Below are 26,985 nucleotides of genomic sequence, written 5' to 3'. Positions count from 1 at the left end.
TCACCCATGTTTTATTATATATTAAAATAGTGAATCCAACTTTGTGCACATTCATAAAAGGATTGAATTCAGGGATGGGAGCAGCACTATCTAGGCCACTGGGCTACAATCAGTGAGAGGGAGGGCAGCAGGAAGTGGAGAGCAAACCTTTGCAACCACATTTTTGTGTGTGTGCGTGTGTGTGTCTGGACGTGTGTGGCCTTAACAGCTACTCTTATGAGGCTCCTCATCTCACAAATCCTTATCTGTTCCAGCAGAATATAAACCCAGCCGGTGACATCTGGATTACATGCAGCCAGACACATGTTAACAGACCACAGTGACATAAGAGCCTGGGATGTTTTTTTGTTTAATTTCCCCCATTCAGGGATTTATTGTCTGTTATGAGAGACAATGTGCATGCAAGCTCGTCTTATTTGATAATGTGATTATGTCTGATGTTTATGAAGGCTGTCTGTGATAATAGAAATACACTGCATGGTAACTGCACTTCTTGCACAGCCTCTGTCAAACAAAGGTACCGACATTTTTTTCAGCCATGGCCATCTTCAGTTCATGCGCTTTTTCTGAGGGATTATAATTTCCTCCTCTCAGAGCCCAGATGAGGACTGTGCATATCGAGATTAAGGCCAATAGATAATCCGATCACAGCGCCGTTTGAACTCACGCGTTGACCATTCATTCAAACAGTTTCCCATGAAAATTAAATGAGAGAGATATTTCCTCTATGATGGTTTTTTCATGGGGGGGGTATTTGGTTATGTAACCTTGAGGGTGACATAAACCAAGTCCCTGCTCACAGAAACTGACTTTTTTTCATAGTCTTATATTTTTACAAAGCTTTAGGTTGGCACCATATCAGATAACATAACACATTTTGTTAAAACGTCATAATAAGGATGCAAAACAAGTCCTTAATGCTGAACTGAAGCATGAATTAATGCAGGATGTGTGATCTATTCCCATTGCTCACAATTAACAAATAATCAAGTAGCTATTATGGTATTTTATGTGATTAGTTCACATTTGAAAGAGTATTGGTTCAGGGTGTGTTTCTTAATCCTCATCTCAGGACACCTGTCTGGCATGTTTTAGATGTTTCCCTGCTCCAACACAGCTGATTCAAGTGAACGGCTTGTTATCAGACTTCAGCAGCAGCTTGATGACGAGGAGATCACTTGAATCCAGTTTGTTGGAGCAGAGCATTATGAAAAACATGATGCCGAAATCAGACTGAAATGGATATCATTTCTATTATTTATTAATCCTGTAAGACTCTTTTAATTGTGATATTTTTGATACAGTATGTAAACATTGAATTTAAGATATATATATTTAATTTAAGGCACTGAAAATGAAGTTATTGGACATTCTCAAAAGAGTATTGAGTAATAAATTAAAGACACATTTTAGGTATTATAAAAGCACTTTTAATATAATTGTAAAAAAAAAAGAAAAAAAAAAAAAGGCATTTTTCCACCAGATGGCAGTATGAATACCTGAAAAGCATCTTACCTGTAAACAATCATCAAGCTTCCATTTATATGAGAAAAGTTCATTTAAAAGAAAAAACAGGTCATGGAAATGAAACCCAACACAGAGGATGTCAAAAAGAGAGATGAAAAAGGCTGTTCAGATAAACATGATAAACATAAGAGCAGGCAGCTGTGGCTCAGGGGTAGAGTCAGCGTCTTGTGATTGCAAGGTCACTTTTTGGTTCCACTGGTCTACACATCAAAGTGTCCTTGAGCAAGATACTGCCCCCAAACTGCTCCTGATGTGCTGGTCGGAACCTTACATGGCAGCCACCACCATCAGTGTATGAATGTATGTATGAATTACTGTTAATTTGTTTTGGACAAAAACATCTGATAAATGCCCTGAAAAAATAAAATAAAATTTAAAAAATAAGATGGAAGAAATATAAAATGTATCAAAGTGCATTACATGAACCTCTGACAAAAATGGTTCAGTCACATCATTGTTATAAAGCCGATCACATGCACCTGTATGTTAAGACAAATTTAAAAACACAGCAGATGTGTGGTTTTGAGTGCAGGTAAGTAAATTAAGTCCCATTGGTTAGATGAAAGCAACGCTTTCTAAATCTCACAGTGTTTTTGTGTGTTTGGTGTGAAAAATGTCTACGCTGGTCTCATGACACTGCCTGAGGTCATAGTCGCAATATCCAATGGAGAACCGTCCCTGGAGGGCAGAACGAACATTTCTTACAATCAAAACTAAATATGTTGACTCAACACAATAGTTTATTAAATAGTGGATTGATTATTGAAGTGTCAAGTCTCACCTTTGGTCTCTTAAAGTAATCTAGTCCTCTTCCTATCTTGATGATCCAACCGTTGTTAAACCTAAAAACGCAATACATGCATTATTACTGCCCTGAAACAAAGCCACAGTCACAAAGACTAACGGTGCTGATGTGAAATACAGTAGACATGTATCTGCAGCTGCACCTGATCTCCCTGTCATGTATAGTGGAGGAGTACTGCAGGTCCAGAGTCACTCCATGGGCACCGAGACTCTCTCTGATCTCGGCCAGAGCGTTGGTCTGTTGGCTGGTGTCCGTCTGCAGGACAGGACAAACAGCAGTGGGACAGCAGCACAAACTGAACAGAAGACACTGCTATGGCTGCCATGCATGCACGACAGGCGACCTCATTACTTTAATGACCTACTTCATCTTGTGTCGTGAGGAGATGGATCGTTTTCACCTTGCAGGGCGCTTTTAGCAGCATCTCACAGAACCGCAGGAAGTTGTACAACTGGAGTGAGGAGAAGGGGGAGGGGTTGTCAGACACATCAGGGGCAGTTTTAACACATATCAGACCAGATCATTTCAGAAAACACGATGGCATTTCAGATCACGGAAAGATTTTTCTTCCAAAATGTCAGTGTGTTGCGTGAAATGTTGTGTTTTGACCCTCAGGGCCACCGTAGAGTTCAGTACAGTTTGTGCTGAGAATATAATTTAGTGTGAAGCTAAAAAACCTCAAAGCAAAAGGTAGAGGACACCTTGAGCAATGTAAAAAAATACTTGCTGGTTCCAACATTTTATATACGTGGTTTGACTGCATTGCTAAAACACATATGCTGTTAACTGGATACTTTGATGAGGTCCACAGTTTGCCGTTCTTGCCTGATTAAGCCTAAATTATTTGTCAAATATTTAATCACCTTATCTGCTAAAATAATGACGGGAACTGCTTTGTCTGGTGATAAGAAGCAGCACTTGAACAAAACGGAAGAAGCTGAATCCAGCTCAAAACAAAGAGGAAAGGCCCACACAACAAAACGTTCATGGAAACAAAGCCCTTACTTGGTAGATCTGCCGTATGTATGGATCCTCTACCCAGACCTCTGTGAGTAAACTGCTGATGTATGGCTTGAACAGAACCTCGTAGCTGTACCCAGTGGCATCCTCTGCTATTTTGACCTGCTCGTGGTATTTCCCATCTGACAGCAGGGGGAACACAGAGAGAGACAAGAGACGCAAGTGAGAAGCAGCGAAGACAGCAACACACGACAATAAACGGCCCCATATACTGCCAGCACAGACACGCGCGTTAACTCATTTCACCCAAATGACAATCAGCATTTCTCCACTGGAATACCACACTGCCCCAGGTTTTATGTATGACACTATTGTATTTGTTAGAAACCTGATGACTGAAATAGCAAACATATTCCAACTAGATTTTGCCTCAGCGTTTAGATTAAAATGCAGAAAAAAACTGTTGGGCCTTTATCAATGTATTTTTTTAATGTACTGTGTGACTCACCTGGTTTGTGGACATATGATTGCTTTTAAAAATATGCACCAGTTAAGCACATTACCAGCAGGCTTATTGGGGGGCTTGAGGCAGATTCTACATTATTACCTGCTTTGATGACATGCTTGCAATCAGAGGGGCCCTTTCTCAAAATAGAAATGGTTTACATATTACAAGATAAACACAGCTGCAGATTCAGGATTCAGTGGTTGTGTTGGTTACCTTCTTTCATCTGGTTCACACGGGCCTTGATTTGCTCAGCTCTGTCCATGTAGCCCTTTATCTTGTCCCTGTAGTGCCCTCTCCTTGTGTCATCCTTCACAGCTGCTGACAGGAGAAAGGAAACATAATAAGCTACGGTTCAAGTCTTCACCATGGTGCCTCTACTGTGTATAAGTGTGAAGGGGTCGGGGACCTTTCAACACGTCCATAAGCAGCTGAATGCCCTCCTGGTAGCAGACCAGAGACTCCTGGAAGCGGCCGCCGTTGTCCAGCTCCACTGCCCGCTTCAGGACGGAGACGGCGGACGTCTCCATCCCTGACACGTGGTTTTCTGACATTGCTCTGTCTGTCCGTCGTCTGTTAAGAGATTCTTAAAAAAAAAACTACGAGGAAATGTATACTTAGCCACGGTCGGGAAAGTCAGTTAAAGCAGTGAGACTGCTCCCCCAACTTGGTAGCTACAGAAGTGCGCCACAAAAATAAGTCCCGGAGAACCTTAGCGCTGGTGTTATGGTCCACGGACGTCTGTGGATGCAGTTTAAACAAGTGACTCCAGCTAAAGCACCAGCGTCTAATAAAATATAACACAATATTCTTGTTTTGTTATTTATTTCAAATCGCCAGTTAAGTTTGAGGAATAACTACGGGAACCTTGTTGAAGGAACGTTTGTCACATCGGTGCAGTTTCAATGTAACACCGTGATACTTCCGGTGGATACATCCATGGAGGAGACCAAACTGTCATGAGACAAACGTGACAGGCCGTTTGCCGTCGCTTTTTAGCTCTTGAATCAGTGTTTTACGTGTACATTTGACGGTCATGTTCTGAATACAGATAGAGTTGTATGTATTTTTTATAACGGATAGTAACGTTTGTTCCACGCCCGTGTTTCGCGGTGAGCTCGGCTGTAACCTTGGCGTGCATGAGTGTGTTTTTCTGTAAGTGACACAAAACAAAACATGTCGGGTGTCTGTCGCAGTTTGAGCTCCTTCTCAGGAAAGGTAAGACCGTGAGCCTGCGAGCATGAACTCTCGAAATGACAGAAGTAAGAAATGTTATCAGTGTTCTTTATGTGAAGGCATTATTTTGTATTTGAAAGTGTTTGAATTTTGCTGCATTTTTGTCTTGAAATGTATTAGTTAAAAGGTTCATCTTCTCGTTTTTACATCACATAATGTTTGTTTTGTGGATGTTTTGTCCAACTCCATCTGTCCAAACCTCTGCTATGCTGAAATTTAAATCCAGCTGGTATTTTAAATGTCTTACACAAGAATTTAAAAGTAGTAAATTGTGCCATTGCCTCAAGTCCTTCAATGGTTACTGGAGTGTTGGACAGCAAGACTTTGTGAAGTGTATTCATGATATAAGAGAAACTGTACAAGAAAATAGAAAATTATTCCTTGACTTCTGATGCTCAAAATTATAGCTGTCTGGCTTTTTAACTTAAAACATTGCCTACAATTGCAGAATAAACCCAGATATATAATTTATAAACCCCACAGTATAAACATAATGGCAAAACCTTATGGTTAAAGGCACATCAGGACACTGAAATGATGCTGCATACTTATTTTTTAACACATGTTTCAAAACGAGCATTGTTAGGTTCCAAATTACTGAATCTCCAAAAAATCGATGAGATATTCAGCGCGAGGTTGCACAAATATTAACATTATTACAAATGAGTAGGTATGTTCAGTGACTTTTCTGTACTGGCACTGTTGTTAATTTCCAAAGCTATTTTGTTTGCTGAGATAAAAAAATGATCTTTTCTGTATTGCTTTTGCAGGAGTTTTTTCTATACTGGTGTTGTATCTAAGTAGAAAATTCTGGTATCGTGATAAAACAATCCTGCCTTTGAGTCTGTCCTACATTAACACACGTTTACACTTTTATTTTTGTCTGGTCACTGTTTGTGTATGTTTAGATCCTGACGGAAGCTCAACTTTTGTCACCGTCACTGTGCCCGTGGTTTGTGTCTGCACGCAGCAAATTTACGAAATCAAGACTCCCACCAGAGGTAAGAATCAGGACAAGAGCCACGGGGTTCACTGTGTGTCAGTTATTTTCAGATAATTTGAATAAATCGCATTTGTTGCCCTGTGATGTAGATGGGTGTCTTGTCTAGATCGGGTTTTAACACCTCAGTGGGGGGATGAATAGGGGCAACAGATTAATCCAGCCAGGATATTGAAGAAGCTTGTTTGCGCTGTACTTTTGAATAATCCCAAAGGCTCTGACATTTTCTTCACAGTTTCTTGCTGAGAGATCACAGGATCATGAGAAGTACAGAGGCGATCCAGACCAACCTCATAAACTACACATCGTGACACGAGTCAAAAGTGTGTTGAGAAGACCATACTGGGAGAAAGAGTTGGTGAAACACCTGGGGCTAGAGAAGGTATGGCTTTTGTTCACTTCAAAACACACAACACATTAGGACATCTTCTCTCTAATGCTTTAAAAATAAACTGAAGATGATTAAGAAAAAGAAGAAGGGAAATGGTTTGGAGAACACAAGACTTCATAGGAAAATAAGGTACTGAGTTGTATATTTGAGGGCTACCTATGTGTTGATAGGTCATGTTCAGTGCATTTTATGACCATGAAATAAGCATTAATAAGCATCCCAATAAGGATTATATACAGGGTGCCTCAGCTCCCCTATTGATGAGCAATATCCAGAGATAAAAACTAAAATTGTCAGCTGTGATACCATCTGTCCACTACAGAGGCTCAAAGACAGTTTGTCATTGTATTTTCTAGAGGCTTGATTCAATTTAACTTGTAATGCTCAGTTATTCATTTGTTGTGTGTGTACTGACTCTGTTCTCCACGTGTTTAGGCACATGTACCCGTGATTCACAAAAATACACCTGCAGTCAACAGCCAGCTGAAATTTGTAAAGCACCTTGTAAGGTAAGATGAATGTACAGAAAGCAGCTCTGCCTTAAAGGATGTTCGTCAAGTCTGTGCAAATCATTGGACCATGCAGCAAAAATAAAATCCGATGACACAACAGACATTTACAACCTGAGTTACAAAAGAAAATGTTTCTTTTTGAGAACATTGAACAAATGTCTATCAAAAAGCTTGTGTGGTCTTTAAACAGACATCTAAAGAGACTGTTTGTGTGATTTTCTGGTTCATTCAGGATCCAGCCGCTGAAGACGCCCTACGGACTCCCTGCTGAACAGGACATGGCTGACAGCTTCATCAACAGCAAAGGAGAGCTGATTGTTCGTCGCCTGCTCCAACCTGCAGAACCCAAAGCTATTGAATCTTAGCTCTGCTTTAAATCGTGTCAGTTTTTCATCAGTACCATGAGAAATCCTGGGCTCAATAGCGTACACCAAGTCTGTGCTCCAGATTTGAGCTAGTTCTGGGTTTACTCAGTGGTCTGATTTGTATCAAGTTTGTTTTTGTCTACCAATTGTTAAAAACAATTTACATGCCAACTTGCCAGTCTGTGTCACACATGGAGCTGTTACAGTTGTAATCTGTTCTCTCTAACAGTTTAGCAACATGTGATAGTTCGAACTCTTTATTAAACATGACTGGAAAAAGCTCAACATAAATTAAAGACCTTTAGAAATGAGTGTTGTTTTCACTTGTCTTCTTGTAGAGACACACTCTCTGTCACCCTCACCCTTTCAGTCAGACTACCAATGGAAATTGTTAGCCAGTTATAAGGTCCCACACACAGAGGGTCCACTCACACCGGTATTCTCACTTCCAATTAATCAGACCTTTTCAAAGTGCTGTAGCTGTGTCTTAATTCTGTATATTTTACAAATTACACACATCCATCAATCAGCTATGTCTGCTACCACTGAGGAAGGCTCTGGCCAGCCAGCAGGTTTACACCTACAGCTGTCTTGCTATGAAAGCCAATGCATATTGTAAATGAACATGAAATCAGAAAAACTTTAATTTAATACTAAAAGTTTGTTTTTCCAATTCAAATGAGGGGGCATTTTCAGACTTCAGCAGAGCTTGATGAGAGAACTGATGATTAGAATCGTGTGTTGGTGCAGGGAAACGTTAAGCATGCAGGGCAGCCGGAGGCCACAAGAACAGGATTGAAAAACAGTGTGCCAACCAATCATCACTCCTCATGATTTAACTTATCCAACCCAAGGTGTGAAGGCAACAAGAGTTGCCCCATCAGAGGGAGAGTACGGTAGTTCATTTCATCTCCTTCCTAGGAAAAGAAAATTGTTTTTGTGTATGCTGTCAATGTGGAACAGCTTAATACTTTATTGTTAAAGACAGGCTGAGTTTGGTCAACTCTCTGTTTTCAAGGCATTTATGATGGCTGCATTCCATTTAATTGCACTTGTTCCAGGGCTCTGTTATTGTACATGCTCACTGATTGTCTTGGCTTACTGGAACACCTAATGGAATGGATGGATTATTGATGTCATTGGTCACACTTGTGCTCTGCCTGCTTTGACAAATCAATATGTCTGCAGCGAAAAAAGGTGGATTCTCAGAAGAGCCCCCGCCATCTTAAATCTGGGCAGAGCTCTTATCAACTACAATAAGACAAGACAGTATGTATGTGTATGTATGTGGGACCTTGAGCAATGTCATTTATGTCAATTTACTTTTGAATTAATGTGATACAAGCCTGGATCCAACACTGAAGAGGCGCTCCAAGGGAAAAAGTGTCTAACAAAGAATCACTGTGTTGCATTATGGGAATTGTTAGATTCCAGTGTTTTTCACCCAACTTTGAAAGCAATACAAAATCAGAGAACACATATTTTTCTTCTTTTTATTAACTTTGCATTAGTCAAGTCAAACTCTTGCTACAAGGAAATGTCATGTAAAAATGTATTCTTTTTGATGCAAAATCGTGATCTTGGCACTCATGCATCATGTTTTCTGTTCGCACAACAGACTCCAGGGTTACAAGGAAATGAATGAAATAAACAGAGTGACCTAAATGAGCACGAGTGTAATTCAAGGCAACGTTCTGAGGGTTTAACTAACACAGACACATAATCAACAAGATTTTAATAAAGTTAAGAGCTAGCTGATATATGATTGGTGGTTCATGAAACATGGCAGAATATTCTTTAAATAAGGCTCAGACTAAGGTTTTGGATTTTTGATATGGAACGTTAAAATATGGAAATCTGTAATGAAAGGATAAGTCACTGAGAGAGGAGAACAAAAATGAAAAGCGGGCTGTCTGCTAGACTTTGATTAAACGAGGTAGCCCTGAGAGAGAAAACCAGATGACGGTGTTTTTCAGTCATCTTCAGAATCAGAATCTGAGTCGTAGCCTCGACCTCTGATGGTTTTCTTCTCCACCTTTGTGAACTTTGTGCTCGTTCTCTGCGACACTGTAGGAGGTTCCATCAGGTTACCACTAGAAGAGGGGGGAAAACTTATGTTAAAATCAGGATGAAATTACATTGTGTACTGTGATTGCAAGTACTGTGATTCTGTAGCTGTATGTTCATGATAACTCACCTGTAGTTTATAACATCCGCACAGCCGAGTCTCCATTCAAGCATCTCTGTGGGGAACTCGTCTGTGTTTCCCAGGTCAGAGAATCCCACCACATAGTCCTTTGTTTTTCCATCTAATAGCAGAGCCAGCGTAGGGATAACCTTGATCCGCAGCCTCTCTGTCAGAAATGGAGCCTTTTCCACGTTCAGTTTGATGAACTTGGTCTCAACGTGCTTCTTTGCCAAGATGGTCAAGTGTTTGTCGAGGATCTTACATCTATATGAGGAGGACAGAATGACAAGTTTTTTTTTCCAATTGGACACCTGTTGCCCTGTCACTCAGGGTCTTCTCTAGACCTAAATAAATCCAAGCTGTGGAGACTTACCTGAAGGTGGAATTTCTGTAGAAGTGGCAGACCACATTCTTGCTGTCCTTGACCTCACCGAAAAAGTCTTTCTCGCTTGAGATTTCTCTGTACTCTCCGTGGCCTTTAGACAACCACTCCTTTAAAAAAAACAAAAAACAAAAAAAAAACAAATATGATGAATAGCAGAAAATAACCTCAATGAGAACATCCAGTAAGAAAATACACATACAGCAAGTACATCATTTATCACATTACGTGATGGCCTGAATTTAAATTCAGTCAAGATTCCAGTCTCAAGCAACCAGTCTCTCTCTCTTTTTTTTTTTAACATTTTAAACTAAAGATCCATCTCCATAACCCCCCTGTCTGTGCTGCTACTCTTATCATATATTTCTAAAACAAAACTGAATTTCAGAGGGGCACTGTGAATGAACAGCTGAAAACGACCATCCACCACTGTGGAGGAATCTTGACTGAATTTAAATTCAGGCCATCACGTAATGCGATAAATGATGTACTTGCTGTATGTGTATTTTCTAAATGACCCAGATTGTTTCCTCTGCTTCAGGAAACTTGCGCAGTTAAATAGCACCGTTTTCAAAAATCATCCCACATACCTGCTTCTGTTTCTGGGATTTTTTGAGTGCCTCCAATCGCCTCTCCTTCAGTCTTTCCAAGTCATCCTCATCCATTTCATTCAGTTTGCTCAGCTGTGCGTCCACCTTCTCCTCCACCAGCTTGGCTGACTGCTCCAGAACCTTCGTTATGATATCTAGTGATTGGTTGGCCATGGCTGCCAGCTCAGTGTGAGACTTTCTTTGACTCTGGGGAGGTAAGGAACAGATCATGTAAGCTGAGACGTGACATCAGATAAGACACCAGTTGACTTAGAAACTGGCAGAACAATGACACAATGGAAACAGGGACATCAGAGAGAACAATAAAAACATTTGAATGATTTTTCACCAGTGTAAAGTGCAAAGTTGGCCAGTGCACCCAGCTGAAATGAATGGAGTTTAATGAAGCAGCCCGGCATCAAATCATTAAGGCCATACAGTCAAGCCTTTGCAGGGGTTTTGCTCAGGCGATGACACTGAGCAATGTCTCCAAGTTACTTTTGGCCTCATCCATTACAAATGGGGAGGACACAATATTAACACCAGTCAGACAGTTTTAACAACAAACTGACATTGAACATTACCACGAATGTTTTATCGCAGGGTTGTCGTTTTAGCCTATATAAGTTCTAGCTAGGTGTACCTGACAAATGGGGTGGCACAATGCAAGGGAAATCTTTAAGAAATGCGTGGTCGCCAATTGCCTTACAACGCGCAACACAGCAACTTGATCACCAGTTGTGTGAGTGACCAACTGTGTGAGTAAGGTTACTGACAAGTCACTGAAGGAAAAACATGACACCGAGAACTGTCACACTGGGTAGCTTCTCTAAGGCTGAGACAAAGCCATGGTAACTGGGCACGCCTTTATTTTCACTGGTTGGTAGCTAGCGTTAGCCCATCTGCGACGACACACCATGTTGGCGGTATTTATTTGTTCCGACGCGTCTTTTCTCGCCTCGTGCAGCAAACTCATACGCTACAATGACTAGATAACGGAATGTAGCACTACCCTCTGCCTGTAATCAACTGAAGAACCAAGCAGACAATACTGGAGCTTATCCTAGCATGCTAAGCTAGCTGACATTAGCCCTGCGAGTTTCATAACCGCTTAGACTCGCACGGACAAGTACAAATAATCGATCATGTCACGACAGCGTCGATGTTGTGCGGTGTTAAAATGAAAGCATGCTAACCAATAAACCCACTGACATGAAAAGATCAGGTTACCTGGTGTTTCAGCAAGTGCTCGCCGACACTTCAGTTCGTGCGCGAAATGCAAACGGCTCTAACGGATGTTACGTCAGAGAAGGCCTGCTGACGTCGAACAGACTACTGCCATGACGACCGCTTTTTTTGTTTTGTGGCTTCTCGTTTTGTCAGTAAACGAAAAAAGAAACAGCAATAAAATAGAAAAGAGAAATGAGTTAATTCAACCTGATGATATGATCATCTCAACACAATTAGGATACATACCGACACACACACACACACAAAAATAATTATTATGCTAACTTTCCATGCAGATTTGTTTGGATTCAAAAATATTAAATATCAACGTACACAATTGTCAGGAAACTCACTGTAGTGGTGTATATAAGGGTTGTTGATCCCACTGTATGTTTATTGGAACTAACATGCAACATTTGAGCGTGTTTGCACATTTGTGGATTTCATGCTTGCAAGCACACTGCAAAGAAAATAAAAAAAAGACAACTACCAAAAAACCTTTATGCTGATAGTGAAGTTTTGAGTATCAAAGTATTGAATACTACTTTCCCTCACAACCCAAGTTTACTAGATTGGACACCCTTCTTCATGTCAGTCTGTAACTTTAAAAAGTGACAGAGACAAGTAAGTTAATACAGAGTTTACAGTTTATTAACAAGTTTTAGAAAACTTACAAACAAGTTCACAGCTTCAGGTCTTCAGGCACAAGCCAGTTAAGAGAAGTCAAGACTGGCCAATTTTTAACTTCTGGCAAGATATGACAGGTGGAGAGAGAAGCAAACATCTTCAAAATGAGTGGAGACTTGCACATTCTGAATTACATTCATTTCGACAAGTTAAAAAAGGACAGATTGATTTGGTTTGCATATAGAAACTGTTTTAAACAAAGTTTTCAACCACACACACACACACACATACACACACACACACACAATGTCCTGCATGGAGCACAAGCTAGCCAGCCAGATGTGTCTGCCAAGTACGTCGAATCACCAATCATAATGGTTAACCTCACAGAAATACAATGATGTAGCCACGAGCCGTACTAAAGTCTCCAACGTAAACTGAAAAAAAAATCAGGCAATCTCTATAAACAGATATCTGAATGTGAATGCAGGTATCGGTTTCTAGGACATTTTCCTATCTAAAGCTTTCTGGCTTCTGTTTGTGGTCCAATTATTATTGACCAGTCATGTTTGGGTGAGCTTTAGTTGCATGCAGGTAAACAGTTTGTGTGGTGAGCAAAAGAGGTGGAACTCAATGGCCAAAATGCAATCTCAGAGCCCATCAACTGTCTTCTAAATTTGATTTAGCTTTTTAACAGCCGTAATCATTCATGCAGATACCCGTTTATAGATTAGTCATCTTTCAACAACATATTTCGTACACTGCATGATAGAAGAAGTATTGGCTCAGTAATCTGTTATCCAGATATCCGCTGGCTACACCTGAAGCCACAAAACACAGGCTGTTGCCGTTAGGGGCTAAATCATCATCAGATGATGGCCGATGGGCTCTGACCGCTTCATTTCAACAATCAGATTTGTAAAACTAGCTGGAAACACAGTAGAAAACCAAGATTTACTCCAGATACAAAGACTGTATGACATCATATGTCATGTTACATCATATTGAAGGACATCTTGTTAGTGAAAAATAGATATGCATAGGCTACTAATTGATCACCATAACCCCCTCCAACATTGTTCCAACAAGTGCTACTGAGAATCAACAGTAAACCTCATACGAAGTGCTTTGGCCAGCTTCTGATTTCCACATTTGAACACTTACAAACAATTAAAAGAGTGAGAAAATTTACAATTTAGAGACAGTTACTAAGAATTCACTACGTGTAAACAATACGAGAGGTTAACCCTCCGCTTTCATCTTTTCTTGGAACTTTGAACAAGTGTCTTTAAAAACATTATTTACACACTTTAATAACAGGGTTTGGCACTTTTTTGCGAGAGACAAGAAAAAAAGATACTACTGTATGCAGCAGAGTATGTTTTGTTTTGCTTTTTTGTGACAAAGCAGTTTCTAGAAATTTCACAGGTGGAATGGAGCACCAAAGAGACAGTGATGAAGCGTACGCTTTTATTCATACAAAGGCTGATGTCTGAGGAGTGCTACAACACTAACTGATTTTAAAGTCAGTCTGAACATGATTGTGTTCACCACTGCCATTTGTTAAAACCTAGACTGATTTAACTGCATACATGAAAAAAATAAACTTTAAAATGTGCCTGTAACATTATTCAAACCTTAGGAACACGTACGGGACTCCAACTGCTTTATCAGATGGTAAACGCTCACCAGGAGGGAAACTTTAAATCTTAAAAGGCTGGGCGTCTTAACTGGACGTATAAGAAAAAGCTAAGCACTGCCTGCAAAAATCTTTATATAAAATTTCACGGACATTTGAAAACGAGTCTTAGAATTATTTAGAAAAGAACTCCATATGAAAAACGCTGAATTTTCCAAAAAGCTGCTACGATTATCACCCATCAGGGTTTTTTCGGCGAGTAGATTCTAAACATTTCCTGCATTTAAGTTAAGTGTTACTTGACCTTTAAAGAGCAAGTACGGAAAATAATGTACTGTGAGAGGTGTGAGAAGTCATTAATTTGTGTCTCAGGAGATCACTGAGAATATTCTGGCAGATGCTGCAGTGTGGTCACAGTTGAGAAGGAGGAGAAGCATCATTTAGCTGTCACAATTTTGTGAAAGTAGCAAAGCAAAAAGCGGCGGTGTGACACACCGGGTAAACAGTACCCCTCTGTCTTCATGTTATCTTCAGGGTGCTACCATACGCCTGCTGCACAACCACCTGCACGTTGTCTAGGATGAAGTCAAACGCCATGCTCCAAACAGACTCCACCGACTGCTGCATGAGTCTGCACAGAAATGTTGAAAAAGCAACGTGAGGAATACATTTCAACAATAAAGAAAGCAGGGGAGGTGGAGCAATTAACCGCGCAGCACTTACCTTTTCATATATTTTATAATCAAATCCAACTTCTCCAGATCTTTATCGTCAATCAATTCAGTGCAGTATTTCACCACCTGCAGGATGTCCTCCTCCATGGGGTCTAACAAAAAGGTAGAAGTGATAAAAATGCATTTTTGCAGCCATACAAACAACATAGGTACCTGCATGAGCTGGCGCTGTGAGAGAGCATGTTCTTTCTCTGTGTACCTGTCATGGTGGTGACCCACTCCCGTAGGAGTGTTTTAATGTCCGTCAGGTCGTAGGCGCCAGCCAGCGCTGGAGCCGTGCGAGGAATGGATTTGGACTCTGGGACGTCCGGTTTTGAGGTTGATGTGGAGGGTCCATATTCAGTCTGGGAAAAGAGAAACAGCCGTGAGTTGGAAGACGAATTAACTGTCACCACACAAAAAAAGACCTTCAGCTTCATGTATGAAACTGTTAGTATGCTCACCTTTACTACATTCATTGGTTCCCTGGATTTCATAGGAGGTGGTAGGGTTTTGGCAGGGCTGGCCATCATCAGATGCCTCTTCACAGGGGAAGGACCTTTTTTAACAGGGCTCACTGCATTTTTTCTCTTGTACCGCCTCTTTACCCGACCAACGCCAATTCCGACTCCTGACTGTTTTAGCTGCAACAGAGGATTCTTATGCTCCACTGCTGAGAAACCAAAGAGGAAAACCATGAGATTAATATATTATGCATGCCAATAATAAGGTTTTTTCATATTCCTGTAGAGGTTTTTTTTTAAAATAAATCACTTCATATTATGCATGTTCATTTGATGAATGCCTTCATACAAATTTTCTTCTTTTTTCCAAACAACTATGATAGTTCAAGTCAAAGACTTCTGCTATGATTTTATGGTGCTGCTTGCTGCTAGACTGCTCTGCTGAAGGTGCAGTATTGTGAAAAAAGTTGTCAATGGTAGAAAAAAGCAAAATGCATTCCTTTACAACTACATAAATCATAATTGGCGACTTACACATTTTTGCCTGGGGCTGGACATTCGTTACGCGGTTGTAGGCAGACTTCAGTTCCTCCTGGAGCTCTTTGGGAAGGGCAGCAAACACGTCTGGATCAACCTGCAGTCAGATAGCAGAGAGACTAAGTGAAGCTGAGCATCCAGTCCCTATAAAATCAGCTTTGTTTGATAAAGGGTTGCCTTTCCAGCAGTTAAATCACAGTGTGGACAAAACCAGAGATTGTCAATGAAGAACATGGTTCCAGGAGGATGCCGAGCAACTTCTATAAACTTTCTCCTGCTATTTTTTATGTGCGAGAAAAGATCTATCCTACTCTCCAATCATTTTTTAGAATATGACAATATAAAAACAATTCCAAAATGTAATAACAAAAAGGTCATTAGATTTTTTTATTTCATTGTGTTGCATCAAAATCTCAAATGGTTGTGTCGTTACCTGTGAGAAGTTTGGTAGCTCCAGTACAATCCCTGGGCTGTCGGGCTGGTTTGGGATCTGCAGAACCAACGTGCCAACAGGTGGAGTGTACAATGCAGGAGCAGAGGTAGGAGGACGAGGTGGGGAGGTTGGACGAGACTTCAGAGCGGCGGGTTGTGGACTGGGCGACCGATGGTTGTTTGGTTTCCCATTTTGATTCATCCACGACTGCTCCACTTGTTCTCTCAGATCTGCAGGCAAGGCCTCCAACACAGACCGATCCACCTGAGATGTAAATATATATATGTGAAAAAAGGCACAACTTGTTGAAAAAAAAACGTATCTTTCAGTAGCTGTTTAATTGCTCAGACGTCTCCTTAAGCACCTCACCTGCGAGGGGGAGGGAACCTCAATACTCAAGTTAAGACGTGCTCGAGAGTGTTTGGGAGTTTGTCTGCAGGCCTGCTGGTCTCTGCTTGTCCCTGGCACTGGCTCAGGAGGGGACAGAGGATGTGGAGAGGGGCCAGACGATGGAGCGATCATTGAGGAAGTCGTCTCTTGATACGTGTTGTTGACAGCAGTATCTGTAACACGGATCTCAAACTTAATCCATTTCACAGATGACAATAAAGACGATAAACTGTACAGGGCTTCACACAAACCTTTGTTGCTTGATCTCGCACTTGATCTCTGATCCACCAACATCTCCTTGATGGAGCGCGTCCGGGTGCCTGTGGTGTCCTTGTGGCTGGACTGATTTCCTTCGAGGAGCTGAACCTGAATGCCGATGCCTCTCAGGTCCTGAACTTGCAATTTCATGGCATGGAACAGCTTGATGACGGCAGTGGCAATCAGCTGACCACTGTCAGTGGATTCAGCGAGCATCACAGTCCTGGCAGAGAAGGATACAGAAAAGAATTAGGCTGTGACAATGACATGGATAAGCCATAGAATCACTACATTATCACTCACTCATAACGTACAGGGAAGACAGCCTTTTTCTTACCTGGCTAGGTTATCACATATCCCATGACCGCCATATTTAGCTGGCTCCAGTGGAGCTCCAATCTTGCGAACCATCACCTTTAGGGTAACTCTGCGACCCCGCAGTCCTGCCTCCTGTAAACGTTTCTGCACCTCCATGGACAAGTTAGTGAGGAAACACTCTGCCTCATCGACCTGGTCACAAAGGAAGGGGGACATGAATGTTAGACAGACAGGCAGGAAATGCAGGGATGACACACACTCTGCCTCATCGACCTGGTCACAAAGGAAGGAGGACATGAATGTTAGACAGACAGGCGGGAAATGCAGGGATGACACAGAAGAAATAGCTCAAGTGAAATGAAGTAGTTCTAACCCTTGTGAAGCGGATGTTGTAGTTCATCTCAGCTGAGACAGACTTCCTTTCCTTCTCGTAGCGGACAGGCCGGTCATCGAGTCCCCTGCAGAAGCGGAACAGGGTCTGTCCGGTCCGGGGTCCAAACTTCTTTTGCAGCTGAGACAGAGACACCTGTTGGAGGTCCCCACATGACCTCACACCCATAGCAGCTAGCTTTCTGCCCATAACAGGCCCAACACCTAGAAGAAGTAAACAACAACTGATCAATAGCCACCACGAGAACACTTACAGAGACTGCAGACTGAATGCTGTGACCAGCAGGTGGTGCTGTATCTACCTGGCAGGCTGGTCACTGGCAGGTCCCTGATGAAATCGTCTACTTCTTCAGACTTCAAGAAGTACTGTCCGTCTGGTTTGGCCTTACGGGTCGCCAGCCGAGCCAACAGGATGTTGGAGCCTGAACAGATGACATGGTCAGTTTGCGTCTGTAAAACAGAAACATCGTCTTGATCTATTTTACAGTACAAGACTCACCCATGCCCACTGAAGCGCAGCATCCCGTCTTTTCCTTGATGTCTGCTCTGATTGCTCCGGCCAGATCTGCTGGGCTGACACCCAACTCGCCAATCAGAGCAGAAGCGTCTATCAACACTTCATCACAACTCAGTGCCTCGATGTCATGGGTGTAACTGCAAAGAAAAACAATGAAAGACAGAAAGTGTGATTTAGGTCATTTTGCTTGTAAGGAAAGTGAATAACTGACCAGAGAGTTCTTACCTTGCAAGAGTCTCATACATGGTGAGAGCCACCTCTTTATAGGCCTCAAAGTCATAGGGGACAGACTGCAGTGCTGGACACAGCTGTTTTGCTCTGCCAAAAAACATCCCGTTTCTCACGCCTGCCTGTCTGTGAGATAGAACCGATTTATTTACATTGTGGTTAGTCCAAGAATATTGATACTCAATTTTTGGACATCACGTATATCGATATTTTGTAACACTTATGACAAAGATATATACAAAGCAGTTTAATAATAATCCAAAATGTACAGTGCACTGAGAAAGTTAACTCTTGTTAAAATGATGTGTTAACCCACTGTCTTTTACATTGTGTTCTGTTAAAAAAAAAAAAAAAAAAGGTATCATATTTGTGCTTATCGGACAAAATATGTTGTGTGTTAACACCGATATATCTGTGATAAGCCAATTTTGACTGACAGAATCAGCAAACCACTATATTGGTCAGGCTCTAATACTTATATTTGTGCTGTTTAGAAAACTTGAAAGTGGGTCATAGGCTGTAGCAGCAAAAAAAAGCAGTCATCTGTAAATAGTAACAGACAGACCAATGTTCAGTAGATGTCAGACTTAGATCATCAAAAGATTCAAGAGATGGACAGACTGAAAAATGACTCACTAATTTGCACGATGGAAAAAACAAAAAAAACAAAACACGGTCGCTAGCTTTCCCCTCCTCATCCTCACTGTTTAAAGACTTGCATACAAATTATGAATGCACTTTCTGTGCTAAAAAGGATCTAATAATAAGTGTTAAAAAGAAAGTGTGTCCTTACCTCGCCTCATAACTGCAGGATGCAATCTCTGCCATTGAAAGAGCAGCAGCAGCATCCTGGTCCACTCCGTTGGTATGGGATTCAGGACTCTCTTGTGAAGGAGTTCTGTATAGATCCTCTTCTGCCCTTTCTGAGAGGCAGGACAAGAATGTTACAATAAATTAAGATATGTAAAGGAAAAACACTGAGTAAGGCCTGCAAGCTCCATGACTAACAGACTGGGTATGAGAATCTCACCAGGTTGAGGTTTAGCATATTTCCTCTGGTAATACTGTTGCTCCAGCTGAGGGTTGGCTCCAGCTCTCCGAGGAACTCTGCCCTCTCCACGGTTACTGGTCACAGCTACAGGCTTCCCTGCAAGAAGAGCATCAACTCAAGCTGGAGAACTGAATGGATCAATGAGACTATAATTGCGCTCACTACATATTAACACCATTCACTGACAAAAAAGGGGCCATACCTTTCAGGTCTGGTCGATGTCGAATACCCACAGACACAAAGAAGCAGTCCATGTCCACATGAAGAATACAGGATTTAATACTTGCTGACATACCTGAACAGACAAGCACAAAACAGATCATCAGACATGTGTTTTTCAAATCACAAAAACACATTTTTTTTTGTTTTACACACAAGTGAATACTGGCGCTATGACACATTTAGTTTTTCCTTCAGCATTTTTTCATTTCAGTGCAGTTCACACTAAGTAACAACAGGACACACTGGGTTAGACTCACTCAACTAATTTCTGTCAGAATCTGAACCACCATGACAGCCAAATACATCCTGCTTTCACAAAAAAAGATTTAAATGCAACCTGGGTGTTAGTGGCAATAGCAACAAAGCAACAAAGCAACCTTTCATTTCCTACCTTGCCTGTATGTAGAGTGCTGGGCCACAGATTTCCTCAGTCGCTCTTTTCCAGAGAAGGAGTTTGCCCCCGCTGCTTTCCGCTTGCTATGTAGTTCATTGACATACTCAGAAAAGCCAGACCTCCATGTGGAGATCTGGTGTAACCGCGAGTGAGAGTAAAACTCGGAGATCAAACCGCCTGTCTGTGCCAGCAGTTGAGCTGAAGACTTAGATGGTGATGACTTCTCAGTGGGAGGGTCAGGTTTGGTTGTTACATCGCTAGTGTTGAGTGAGGATGAGTCAAATGAAAAGGCATTGTGGTGACTTCCGTTGAGCCGAACGGGAGCATGTGAAAGAGCGCGAGAGGTGGGTGAAAAAGGAGACTTTTCAGGATCTGAATTGACGTGACAGGATGGCTGGAGCGGTTTTAGGTGGTTTTCGGTGGCTTTCATTGCCTCCTGGTAGGTAGGAGGTGGAGGTCTCTGCCCACTGGCTCCTTGTGAGCTGGAATGCTCCGGAAAGACGGGAAAATGGTCGGATTGCTTTGGAGGACTGTGGGGAAACTCGTACGGGTCATGTTTGGTGTGAGGATTCTGAGGTTTGTCTTCTGAAATCTTGAATCTGCTTTCAGGCAGCTCCTTGTCAACAGAGGATCGGTCTGTAACAGGGGACAGGTCCTCTGGCTTTAAGGCACCATTAACAAGGTGAGCGTGTCCGTTGGTCAGGGGTGCTTCATTCACCACCTGTGAGAGAGGATCTTTGCCACACTCTTGCATTTCATTCAGTTTTGAATGGCTCATCACGGCCAGTGAGGTCTGCATTAATCCGTTTCTGCAAGATAAAGAAGTTTCATTTAATTAGATTTAATGTAACCACATGTTCTCTTTGTGTGTGAAAAACCTAATTTAAATGAAGGGGGGAAAAAAAAAAAGTCGGGTGCTCACATTTTTGATTCAGCTTTCTTGCAGCTGACCTGGGCACTGCTGCAAGAAGAGCTGATCTGAGGTTGTGGTTGGCCGGCTCTCTGGTGCTGGACACTGGGATGAGGTGTTTGAAGAGTAGACTGTGGAGGTTTGTGCAGGTGTTTTGTGGGGTAGGGGAAGGTGTGTAAAGGATCGCCGTGCCTAGGATCTGAGAAACTTGGTTGAGGGCTAAAGGAGTGGGCTGCAGAGTTGTGCTGGTTGGACTGAGGTTGGATGTTGCCTTGGTGAAGTCGACTTTTGCCGGGGGGAGGGACGGAGTTATTCTGACAGCTGGATGATGAAGACTGCTCATGGTTGAGGACAGAGTGCTGAAGGCTGCGCGGTGGCAGATGAAGCTTATGATGGACGCTTGCCTGGCTGGGTCCTGCGATCTCTGAGGTCTGACGCAGAGTCATGCCCGGGAAGAGTGGGCCTTTGTATTTAGCATACAGCTGGTACTGCAGGTAAGGCAGGAGACGTCCAGCCTTGATACTGTTTTTAGACAAATGACAGCGTTAACACAGTCATTTCTTTGATCTTACATTTTTACCATATCAAATTAGTGTAACGTGTTCAGCTCCCACTTGAACAGACCTGTCAGTGATCCACTCTGGCCTGATGACCTTCTCCCCTTTGAGCTCCTTAATTTTGCTGTTGGGTAAGTTAGTGGCGATGATGTGGGTGGTCTTGGAGCGAGAGTAGTAGACGTGGAACTGACCACCATGCAGCATCATCAGCCTGCGTAGCTCATCTGCGCTGGGCTCTGCTCACAAAAAGTGAAACAGTAAACCAAAACAATGATAAAAAGATGACATCAGCTTGAGTTGTTTTACAACATCTTACAGTAACAAAAAAAAGCAAGACATTTGCTGGTTGGAGCTTTTTAAATGTAAAGACTTGCTGGTTTTCTTTGTCTTTTATGATAGTAAATGAAGATTCTTTAGTTTTGGGACTGCTGGTCAGACAAAAGAAGCCATTTGAAGATGTCACTGTGGTCTCTGAGTAATTGCCTACAGTGTAGCTTGACAGTTGCTAAATAAATTGTCAGCTCCATAAATAACTGAGCAGGAGGCCACCTGGGTGTTACCAGATCTCATTGATAGAAGTGCATCAAGTAATCTAAACAAGACAAAAGTTTTATCCAAGATCTGCACAGGAGATTAATACTATATTTGAGTATGATAAAATTACATGAGCGATGACCTGAAAGTCTTTTTCCCAGTATTATCCAAATAATGCCATGATATGTATGTCCATGACAACAAACATCAACATGGATTATACTGTTAAATTTATTACAAAACATGGTTCTGTACTGCTACAGTTTTACAGAATATTTTGAAAAATTAAGTTATAATCTGGGGTGAAAAAATAAGAAATACAGATGAACATCTGCAACATTCTTGAAGGAGATTTGCATTACTGCTCATTTCTTCAAACTGGACCAACATGATGTGTGAGACAGCAAACAAACTTATTAAGCGTGCTATGTGACAGCATGCGCTACAGCATGGTGTTACCTGTGTATCCATTGACGTAGATGGACACTCCACTGAAAATGCTGGAGCATGAACCATCCTTCTGTTTCTCTCTGGGGGCATCGAGTTTAAACTGCTCATCCAGCTTAGACACTTTGGCAGCCATGTAGCCGCCCTGCAAACAAGGAGGAGAGCAACGACAGGACAAGGTGTTAGAAATCCTTCACAACAGAAACTCGGCTCTGAACAGACCAACCAGGAAATGTATTTATATCAAATGATATTCTTGAAATACATGCATTTTCTGCAAGTATTCTTGACATTTACATAAAATCCCCCTAAAATTGATGTTGGCCCACAATGCACCTATAAACATTACATATACTCAGACTGTTTGTTAGCAGGATATTACAATGCCCTCTCTCATGATAAGGTTGTATGTTGATACAATTTCTATTTCAGTTTGTAATGGGCAACAACCCAATCCCACTCAGTTACCTATATATCAAACTGTGGGACATTTCACCCTTAAATCAACACTATATATTTTCCACTTGCATGTTGTGCTATTTATGCATCTGGAGTGTTTTGGTACGAGTTGCTGAGTTTTGGATATATCAGCGTTGAGATGCCTGCCATCTCTCGAATATTGTGGAACTAGAAGGCACTCAACAGTAACGTCTCTTTCCAAAAAAATCACGGCAGGGTTACTCACAATAACCTCGCTGGGAGCAATATTTTTGGGGTACTGTGAGCACTGCAAGCTGAGTGTCATCTAGTTCCATTATATATAGGTGAAGGCGGACACCCCTATCGCTAATATGTCTAAAACTCTGCAACTCACACAAAATTAATAAAGATGGATAAAAAGCACCATGAGTAAAGGGGGCAATATGTAGTTAGGATTTTGAGGTGAACTGTCTCTTTAAGGTCACACTTCTCACTCAGTCATCAAGCTCACTGTCCTTTTCACTGTGGGCATGTCCTCACACTGGTATGATTCCTGCCATACATCGCTGCTGCTGCTGCTGCTGATGATGATGATGGGATGACAGACACTCACCCTCTCAGCCCAACCATTGTCACCACCGGAATTGGCTTTCTTCTTCATCCACCCATCTCGACTCATACTGAGCTACCTGTAATCACAAGCAGAGCTATTCAGCAATACTGAGTCATGCAGGTCCAAGCTGGGCTCGGACACCAGACTGCAGACAGTTTACTGTCTATTTACTATATCAGGTTCTATATTTACTTTCAACTATTCAGAGGAGAAATATGTTAATAATGAAGAAACGTCATTTTCCATACATCCTGAAATGACCAGAATGAATCTAATTTAACTACTATATCATCAATAATATCAAATTATAACATTGTAAACTTCCTAAGTTTTCTTTGTAGTGGAGCTTCCTTGTGAGCAAGTCAAAGGACACAGACAAACTGTGACACTTTTAACAACTGACATTTACTGTTGTTGTGTAATTAACTTATTATTGAGGTGACATGTTCATTCAGAATATACGTTATGAAATTGGTTTTCCGCTCGGGGCGAGAGCTCTGTGTCCAAGGGCATGCCCGGGCAGCTCCTGTCGCTGTTGACAGGTAGGTTACAACAGAGCCCCATGTGGCACTTTGACACATTCTTCATGTAAGCAGCTAACATTAGCATAGCAACTCCAAACGATGCTTGGCCAGATAATCATGCATATCGCTGCGCCATGACACGACTATAACAACGTGCCAGTTCAAGCAAGCGCACACACACACGCACGCATACACACACACACACACAAGAAATACCAGCAGAAGTGTGTTGTCTGCACGCGTTAACAAAGCTGGCGAGATTAGCCACTAAACAATGGATAAGGGACGTGACTGTGTAACTTCAGCGTGGTGTAAATCACGGGTGTAAACAAACAACAGTCCCAAGTGGTTGTTCGCTAACAGAAGTGCGTCGCTTTTTTTTCTTACCTTTTATCCTGTCAGACTGGGTTGTTAGCCACAGACTTCTCTCTGCAGATAATGCCAAACACAAACGTTGTGTGTGCGCGCTGAGTACGAGGCAAGAGCAATGCAAAGCGAGATGAAAATCCTCCAGACAGTTAGCTCGACTCCTCAGTCTCGACTTTGTTTTCCGGAGAGGTCCTTCTGGTCAACTGAGATACCCTTAATTTGTTGCGCTGCCACGCCATGTCTGTTCAACATTTTCGCTCACCCTCCCAGTCCATTTGCTCTCCATTTCTACCGCCTGATCCATTTGCTTTCTCTTTTTCTCTGTGAGAGTGAAGCGCGCCAGGCGGAACTTGGAAGTTCCGGAGGGATCTTTCAAAATAAAACATTTGCTGCTAAGAGAAATCCCAAATGTGCAAGCTTTCCCCCCTGGAGGACCAAGACTGACACTTAACAGTGGGCCAAAAGAAACAAAGAGCCTATTGTATTGTATTGCGAAGATGCAAAAGGTTACTAGGACTGCAAATTCCTTCAACTGAGTCCAAACTGAACTTTATGGTGGGCCAGATTTGGCATGCTGCCCTGTATTTGACAGATTTGCTCGAAATACTGATGTCACATAAACTGTGTACATACCTTACATTAATCCAGGCAAATTCTTAAGTTACAAAATAGCATGCTATATCTCAGCAACATACTGATCCTGACAGCTGTACTTCTTCAGAACATCAGAAAACATTAATACAATGACATTTTTTTTTCAATCTCCAATAAAATCTATGTTCTTTAACACGGTTTCTACATAATAAAGGTAGCTACAACCGCATCATATCACTTAATCTTGTCCACAACGATTATACTAATATTTGCATTTGTATATGTCACACAATAACGTAGAACAAACAACGTGGGTTATGTTATGTGCAGGGAAAGTGGTTCACATTTTGACTGGTTTCAGCTGTATTTTGTTTTCAAAAACGAAATAAGCTCAGCTTCCGTTCCGCATGCAGCTCTTCGCAGCTAGCTTGATCCAGCTTATCCCTGGCTTCTTGTTTTTAGGCTCAAGTTGTGCTGTAATACTGCCACTATGCGGGCAACTGGCTGCATGTCACCTGATACTGACTGTATGGTGGCTCTTGGAGTCCCTGTGCAGTTCAAAACCGACCACTCCGAGACTTTGACACCCGTGTGCCGAAACGAACCAGGCAGCCGTCGGTGTGAAGCTGCTCGGTGTCGGAGGGACCCGCGGGGCTATCGCGCTTTCACAGACTGTTCACCTTTGAAAATGCGTCTCTGTCATGGCTTAAATTAGCAGGGCTGAAGTTCCCACACCGCCTGTGTTCCTGCGCTAGACAGTCGAGCAGAAGCAGTGTCGGGTTGTTTTTCTCTGGGTGTGTGTGTGTGTGTGTGTGTGTGTGTGTGTGTGTATACTGTCTGGCTCCGGCTCGGTTGTCCTCAAACGGCCCGGTACACGAGCACTGACGGCCGTGACGCAGAGGCACGTGCAGATTGAACGAGGCAGGCCGTGGTGGTGGTGGTCCGCTCCGACTGTGTCACAAGGGGGCAATAATAACCCCGCAGTCGCTAAGTACAGTGAAAACAGCGTGTGTGCCTGATTTGATCCGGACCAACACGTGACGTGTCTTGTTTGTGATTGACTTGCCCGACTTCAAATCCGCTGCCTGCGTTAAACCACACGTAACAGTCACCTTTTAGTCCAGGACAGCGGAATAAAGGAGGTCATAGCGCAGGGAAATGAGAATGTCCACAGTCTGGCGCTGGATTTCACACAAGCCAGAGAAAACCAGGATGCTATTGACCCGTGGCTCGTCGTGTCCCGAGGAGCCCCCTTATTGGTTGTTCCCTGTTGCTATGGTACCAGACATCGGATGCTGAAGTTTCATGCCCGACTTCTGTGTTGGTGCAGCGGGAAGTAGTTGCGGGGATGGAGAGTGATGTGCGAGTGTCGAGAGAGGAGGAGATCTCTGCACAACTGGACTGACTAATGAGTGTGACTCACTCACAGTCGCTGACGCCTATAGTGTGTACTTGTGTGTGTGTGTGTGTGTGAGAGAGAGAGAGAGAGGACCTATAGGATCCTCTTCCCTCACATGTGTGACAGACTTATTTATTAATCTGCCCTTGGTCAGGATAATGGAATAGAAAAGGGCACTTTGAGAGAATAAAAACATAGAGCTTCTCTGAAATAATGTATTGGTGTGTACCTCAGGAGGGAAGCTCCAGGTTGTGATGTAGAGCCAGGTTTGCTGAGGGCATCTGAGGACACAGGATCACTTTGTGTATGTGGGGCATCCCTTGTTCATAAATAGTTGCAGTAAATTCTGCAAAATCTTCGCAGTTTATTTGACGTGCTTTTAGAGTTGGGCAATACAACAATATTATATCGCTATCATCATATGAGACGGTCTTTACTAGCATTTATTAGGTGCCTTCCAGGAGATTTCAAATCATCAGGACATATATCATATACTGGGTTGTAACGGCGGTTGTAATGGCACATGTTCACAGCTCTGAATCACTGCCAGCACTTTTTAATTGTCGAGAAATTAAGATAATTAAAACAATTAATGAGAGTGAAAGGGCAATCCAATTTGACTGTCAGGCCACCCCTGTCACAGGGTACAACAAAACTTTGACTGCCATTGTCTGGTTTGAGAGGGTTTTTTTTTTAAAGGCTAATGGTTTGAAGAAAATTAAGTTGACCTTGTAATCCATTTTGCT

At 42.2% G+C, this 26,985-nt stretch overlaps 4 protein-coding genes across 6 annotated transcripts; 1 reads left to right on the top strand and 3 right to left on the bottom strand.

The window, feature by feature from the left end:
- Window positions 1–1,414: 1,414 nt before the first annotated feature.
- On the bottom strand, window positions 1,415–4,596 carry mitd1 (MIT, microtubule interacting and transport, domain containing 1). Its single transcript, XM_037108976.1, has 7 exons — window positions 4,207–4,596; window positions 4,014–4,115; window positions 3,338–3,474; window positions 2,697–2,783; window positions 2,475–2,587; window positions 2,309–2,369; window positions 1,415–2,205 (listed from the first exon to the last, which is right to left on the bottom strand). Exons 1-7 carry the CDS (start codon window positions 4,349–4,351, stop codon window positions 2,110–2,112), a joined length of 741 nt encoding a protein of 246 aa, XP_036964871.1. The 5' UTR covers window positions 4,352–4,596; the 3' UTR covers window positions 1,415–2,109.
- Window positions 4,597–4,738: 142 nt separating this feature from the next.
- On the top strand, window positions 4,739–7,613 carry mrpl30 (mitochondrial ribosomal protein L30). Its single transcript, XM_037108978.1, has 5 exons — window positions 4,739–5,015; window positions 5,942–6,034; window positions 6,269–6,415; window positions 6,860–6,933; window positions 7,169–7,613. Exons 1-5 carry the CDS (start codon window positions 4,974–4,976, stop codon window positions 7,299–7,301), a joined length of 489 nt encoding a protein of 162 aa, XP_036964873.1. The 5' UTR covers window positions 4,739–4,973; the 3' UTR covers window positions 7,302–7,613.
- A 1,167-nt stretch (window positions 7,614–8,780) lies between these two features.
- txndc9 (thioredoxin domain containing 9) lies at window positions 8,781–11,845 on the bottom strand. Its single transcript, XM_037108977.1, has 5 exons — window positions 11,692–11,845; window positions 10,462–10,668; window positions 9,863–9,981; window positions 9,499–9,753; window positions 8,781–9,394 (listed from the first exon to the last, which is right to left on the bottom strand). Exons 2-5 carry the CDS (start codon window positions 10,633–10,635, stop codon window positions 9,274–9,276), a joined length of 669 nt encoding a protein of 222 aa, XP_036964872.1. The 5' UTR covers window positions 10,636–10,668; window positions 11,692–11,845; the 3' UTR covers window positions 8,781–9,273.
- Window positions 11,846–12,316: 471 nt separating this feature from the next.
- Window positions 12,317–25,942, bottom strand: rev1 (REV1 DNA directed polymerase). 3 transcript variants are annotated; one of them, XM_037108973.1, is made up of 22 exons: window positions 25,675–25,942; window positions 23,354–23,429; window positions 22,333–22,465; window positions 21,407–21,575; window positions 20,795–21,304; window positions 19,870–20,681; window positions 19,459–19,551; window positions 19,236–19,352; window positions 18,999–19,128; window positions 18,203–18,331; window positions 17,960–18,114; window positions 17,763–17,882; window positions 17,444–17,664; window positions 17,090–17,262; window positions 16,746–16,975; window positions 16,474–16,667; window positions 16,105–16,368; window positions 15,669–15,768; window positions 15,135–15,343; window positions 14,891–15,035; window positions 14,681–14,783; window positions 12,317–14,588 (listed from the first exon to the last, which is right to left on the bottom strand). In XM_037108973.1, the coding sequence occupies exons 2-22, from the start codon at window positions 23,417–23,419 to the stop codon at window positions 14,477–14,479; spliced, it is 4,185 nt and encodes a 1,394-aa protein (XP_036964868.1). In that variant the 5' UTR covers window positions 23,420–23,429; window positions 25,675–25,942; the 3' UTR covers window positions 12,317–14,476. The 3 variants fall into 3 exon arrangements, with proteins under 3 accessions (XP_036964868.1, XP_036964869.1, XP_036964867.1); XM_037108974.1 differs by lacking the exon at window positions 25,675–25,942 and adding an exon at window positions 24,265–25,660 and having other exon boundaries at window positions 15,135–15,340; XM_037108972.1 differs by lacking the exon at window positions 25,675–25,942 and adding an exon at window positions 24,265–25,659.
- Window positions 25,943–26,985: the final 1,043 nt, after the last annotated feature.

The sequence above is a fragment of the Acanthopagrus latus genome, chromosome 9 (assembly GCF_904848185.1).
Source record: "Acanthopagrus latus isolate v.2019 chromosome 9, fAcaLat1.1, whole genome shotgun sequence".
In the NCBI taxonomy this organism is placed as follows: Eukaryota; Metazoa; Chordata; class Actinopteri; order Spariformes; family Sparidae; genus Acanthopagrus; species Acanthopagrus latus.
This window is presented reverse-complemented; position numbering and strand designations above follow the sequence as displayed.

Bases quoted from the DNA above. Each gene is read 5' to 3' on its own strand.
- mitd1 (XM_037108976.1), bottom strand. From the start codon at position 4,351: ATGTCAGAAAACCACGTGTCAGGGATGGAGACGTCCGCCGTCTCCGTC. The intron at 4,116-4,206 runs GTCCCCGACCCC...TCCTGTCAGCAG, and splicing joins GCTTATGGACGTGTTGAAAG to CTGTGAAGGATGACACAAGG. The intron at 2,588-2,696 runs GTAGGTCATTAA...CCTGTCCTGCAG, and splicing joins TCCTCACGACACAAGATGAA to ACGGACACCAGCCAACAGAC.
- mrpl30 (XM_037108978.1), top strand. From the start codon at position 4,974: ATGTCGGGTGTCTGTCGCAGTTTGAGCTCCTTCTCAGGAAAG. The intron at 5,016-5,941 runs GTAAGACCGTGA...GTGTATGTTTAG, and splicing joins TGAGCTCCTTCTCAGGAAAG to ATCCTGACGGAAGCTCAACT. The intron at 6,934-7,168 runs GTAAGATGAATG...TGGTTCATTCAG, and splicing joins TTTGTAAAGCACCTTGTAAG to GATCCAGCCGCTGAAGACGC.
- txndc9 (XM_037108977.1), bottom strand. From the start codon at position 10,635: ATGGCCAACCAATCACTAGATATCATAACGAAGGTTCTGGAGCAGTCA. The intron at 9,982-10,461 runs GTATGTGGGATG...TTTTTTTTAAAG, and splicing joins AATCCCAGAAACAGAAGCAG to GAGTGGTTGTCTAAAGGCCA. The intron at 9,754-9,862 runs GTAAGTCTCCAC...CTCCTCATATAG, and splicing joins TACAGAAATTCCACCTTCAG to ATGTAAGATCCTCGACAAAC.
- rev1 (XM_037108973.1), bottom strand. From the start codon at position 23,419: ATGAGTCGAGATGGGTGGATGAAGAAGAAAGCCAATTCCGGTGGTGAC. The intron at 15,769-16,104 runs GTAACGACACAA...ATCTGACTGCAG, and splicing joins AGCTACCAAACTTCTCACAG to GTTGATCCAGACGTGTTTGC. The intron at 14,784-14,890 runs GTACACAGAGAA...CCTTTTTGTTAG, and splicing joins GTGGGTCACCACCATGACAG to ACCCCATGGAGGAGGACATC.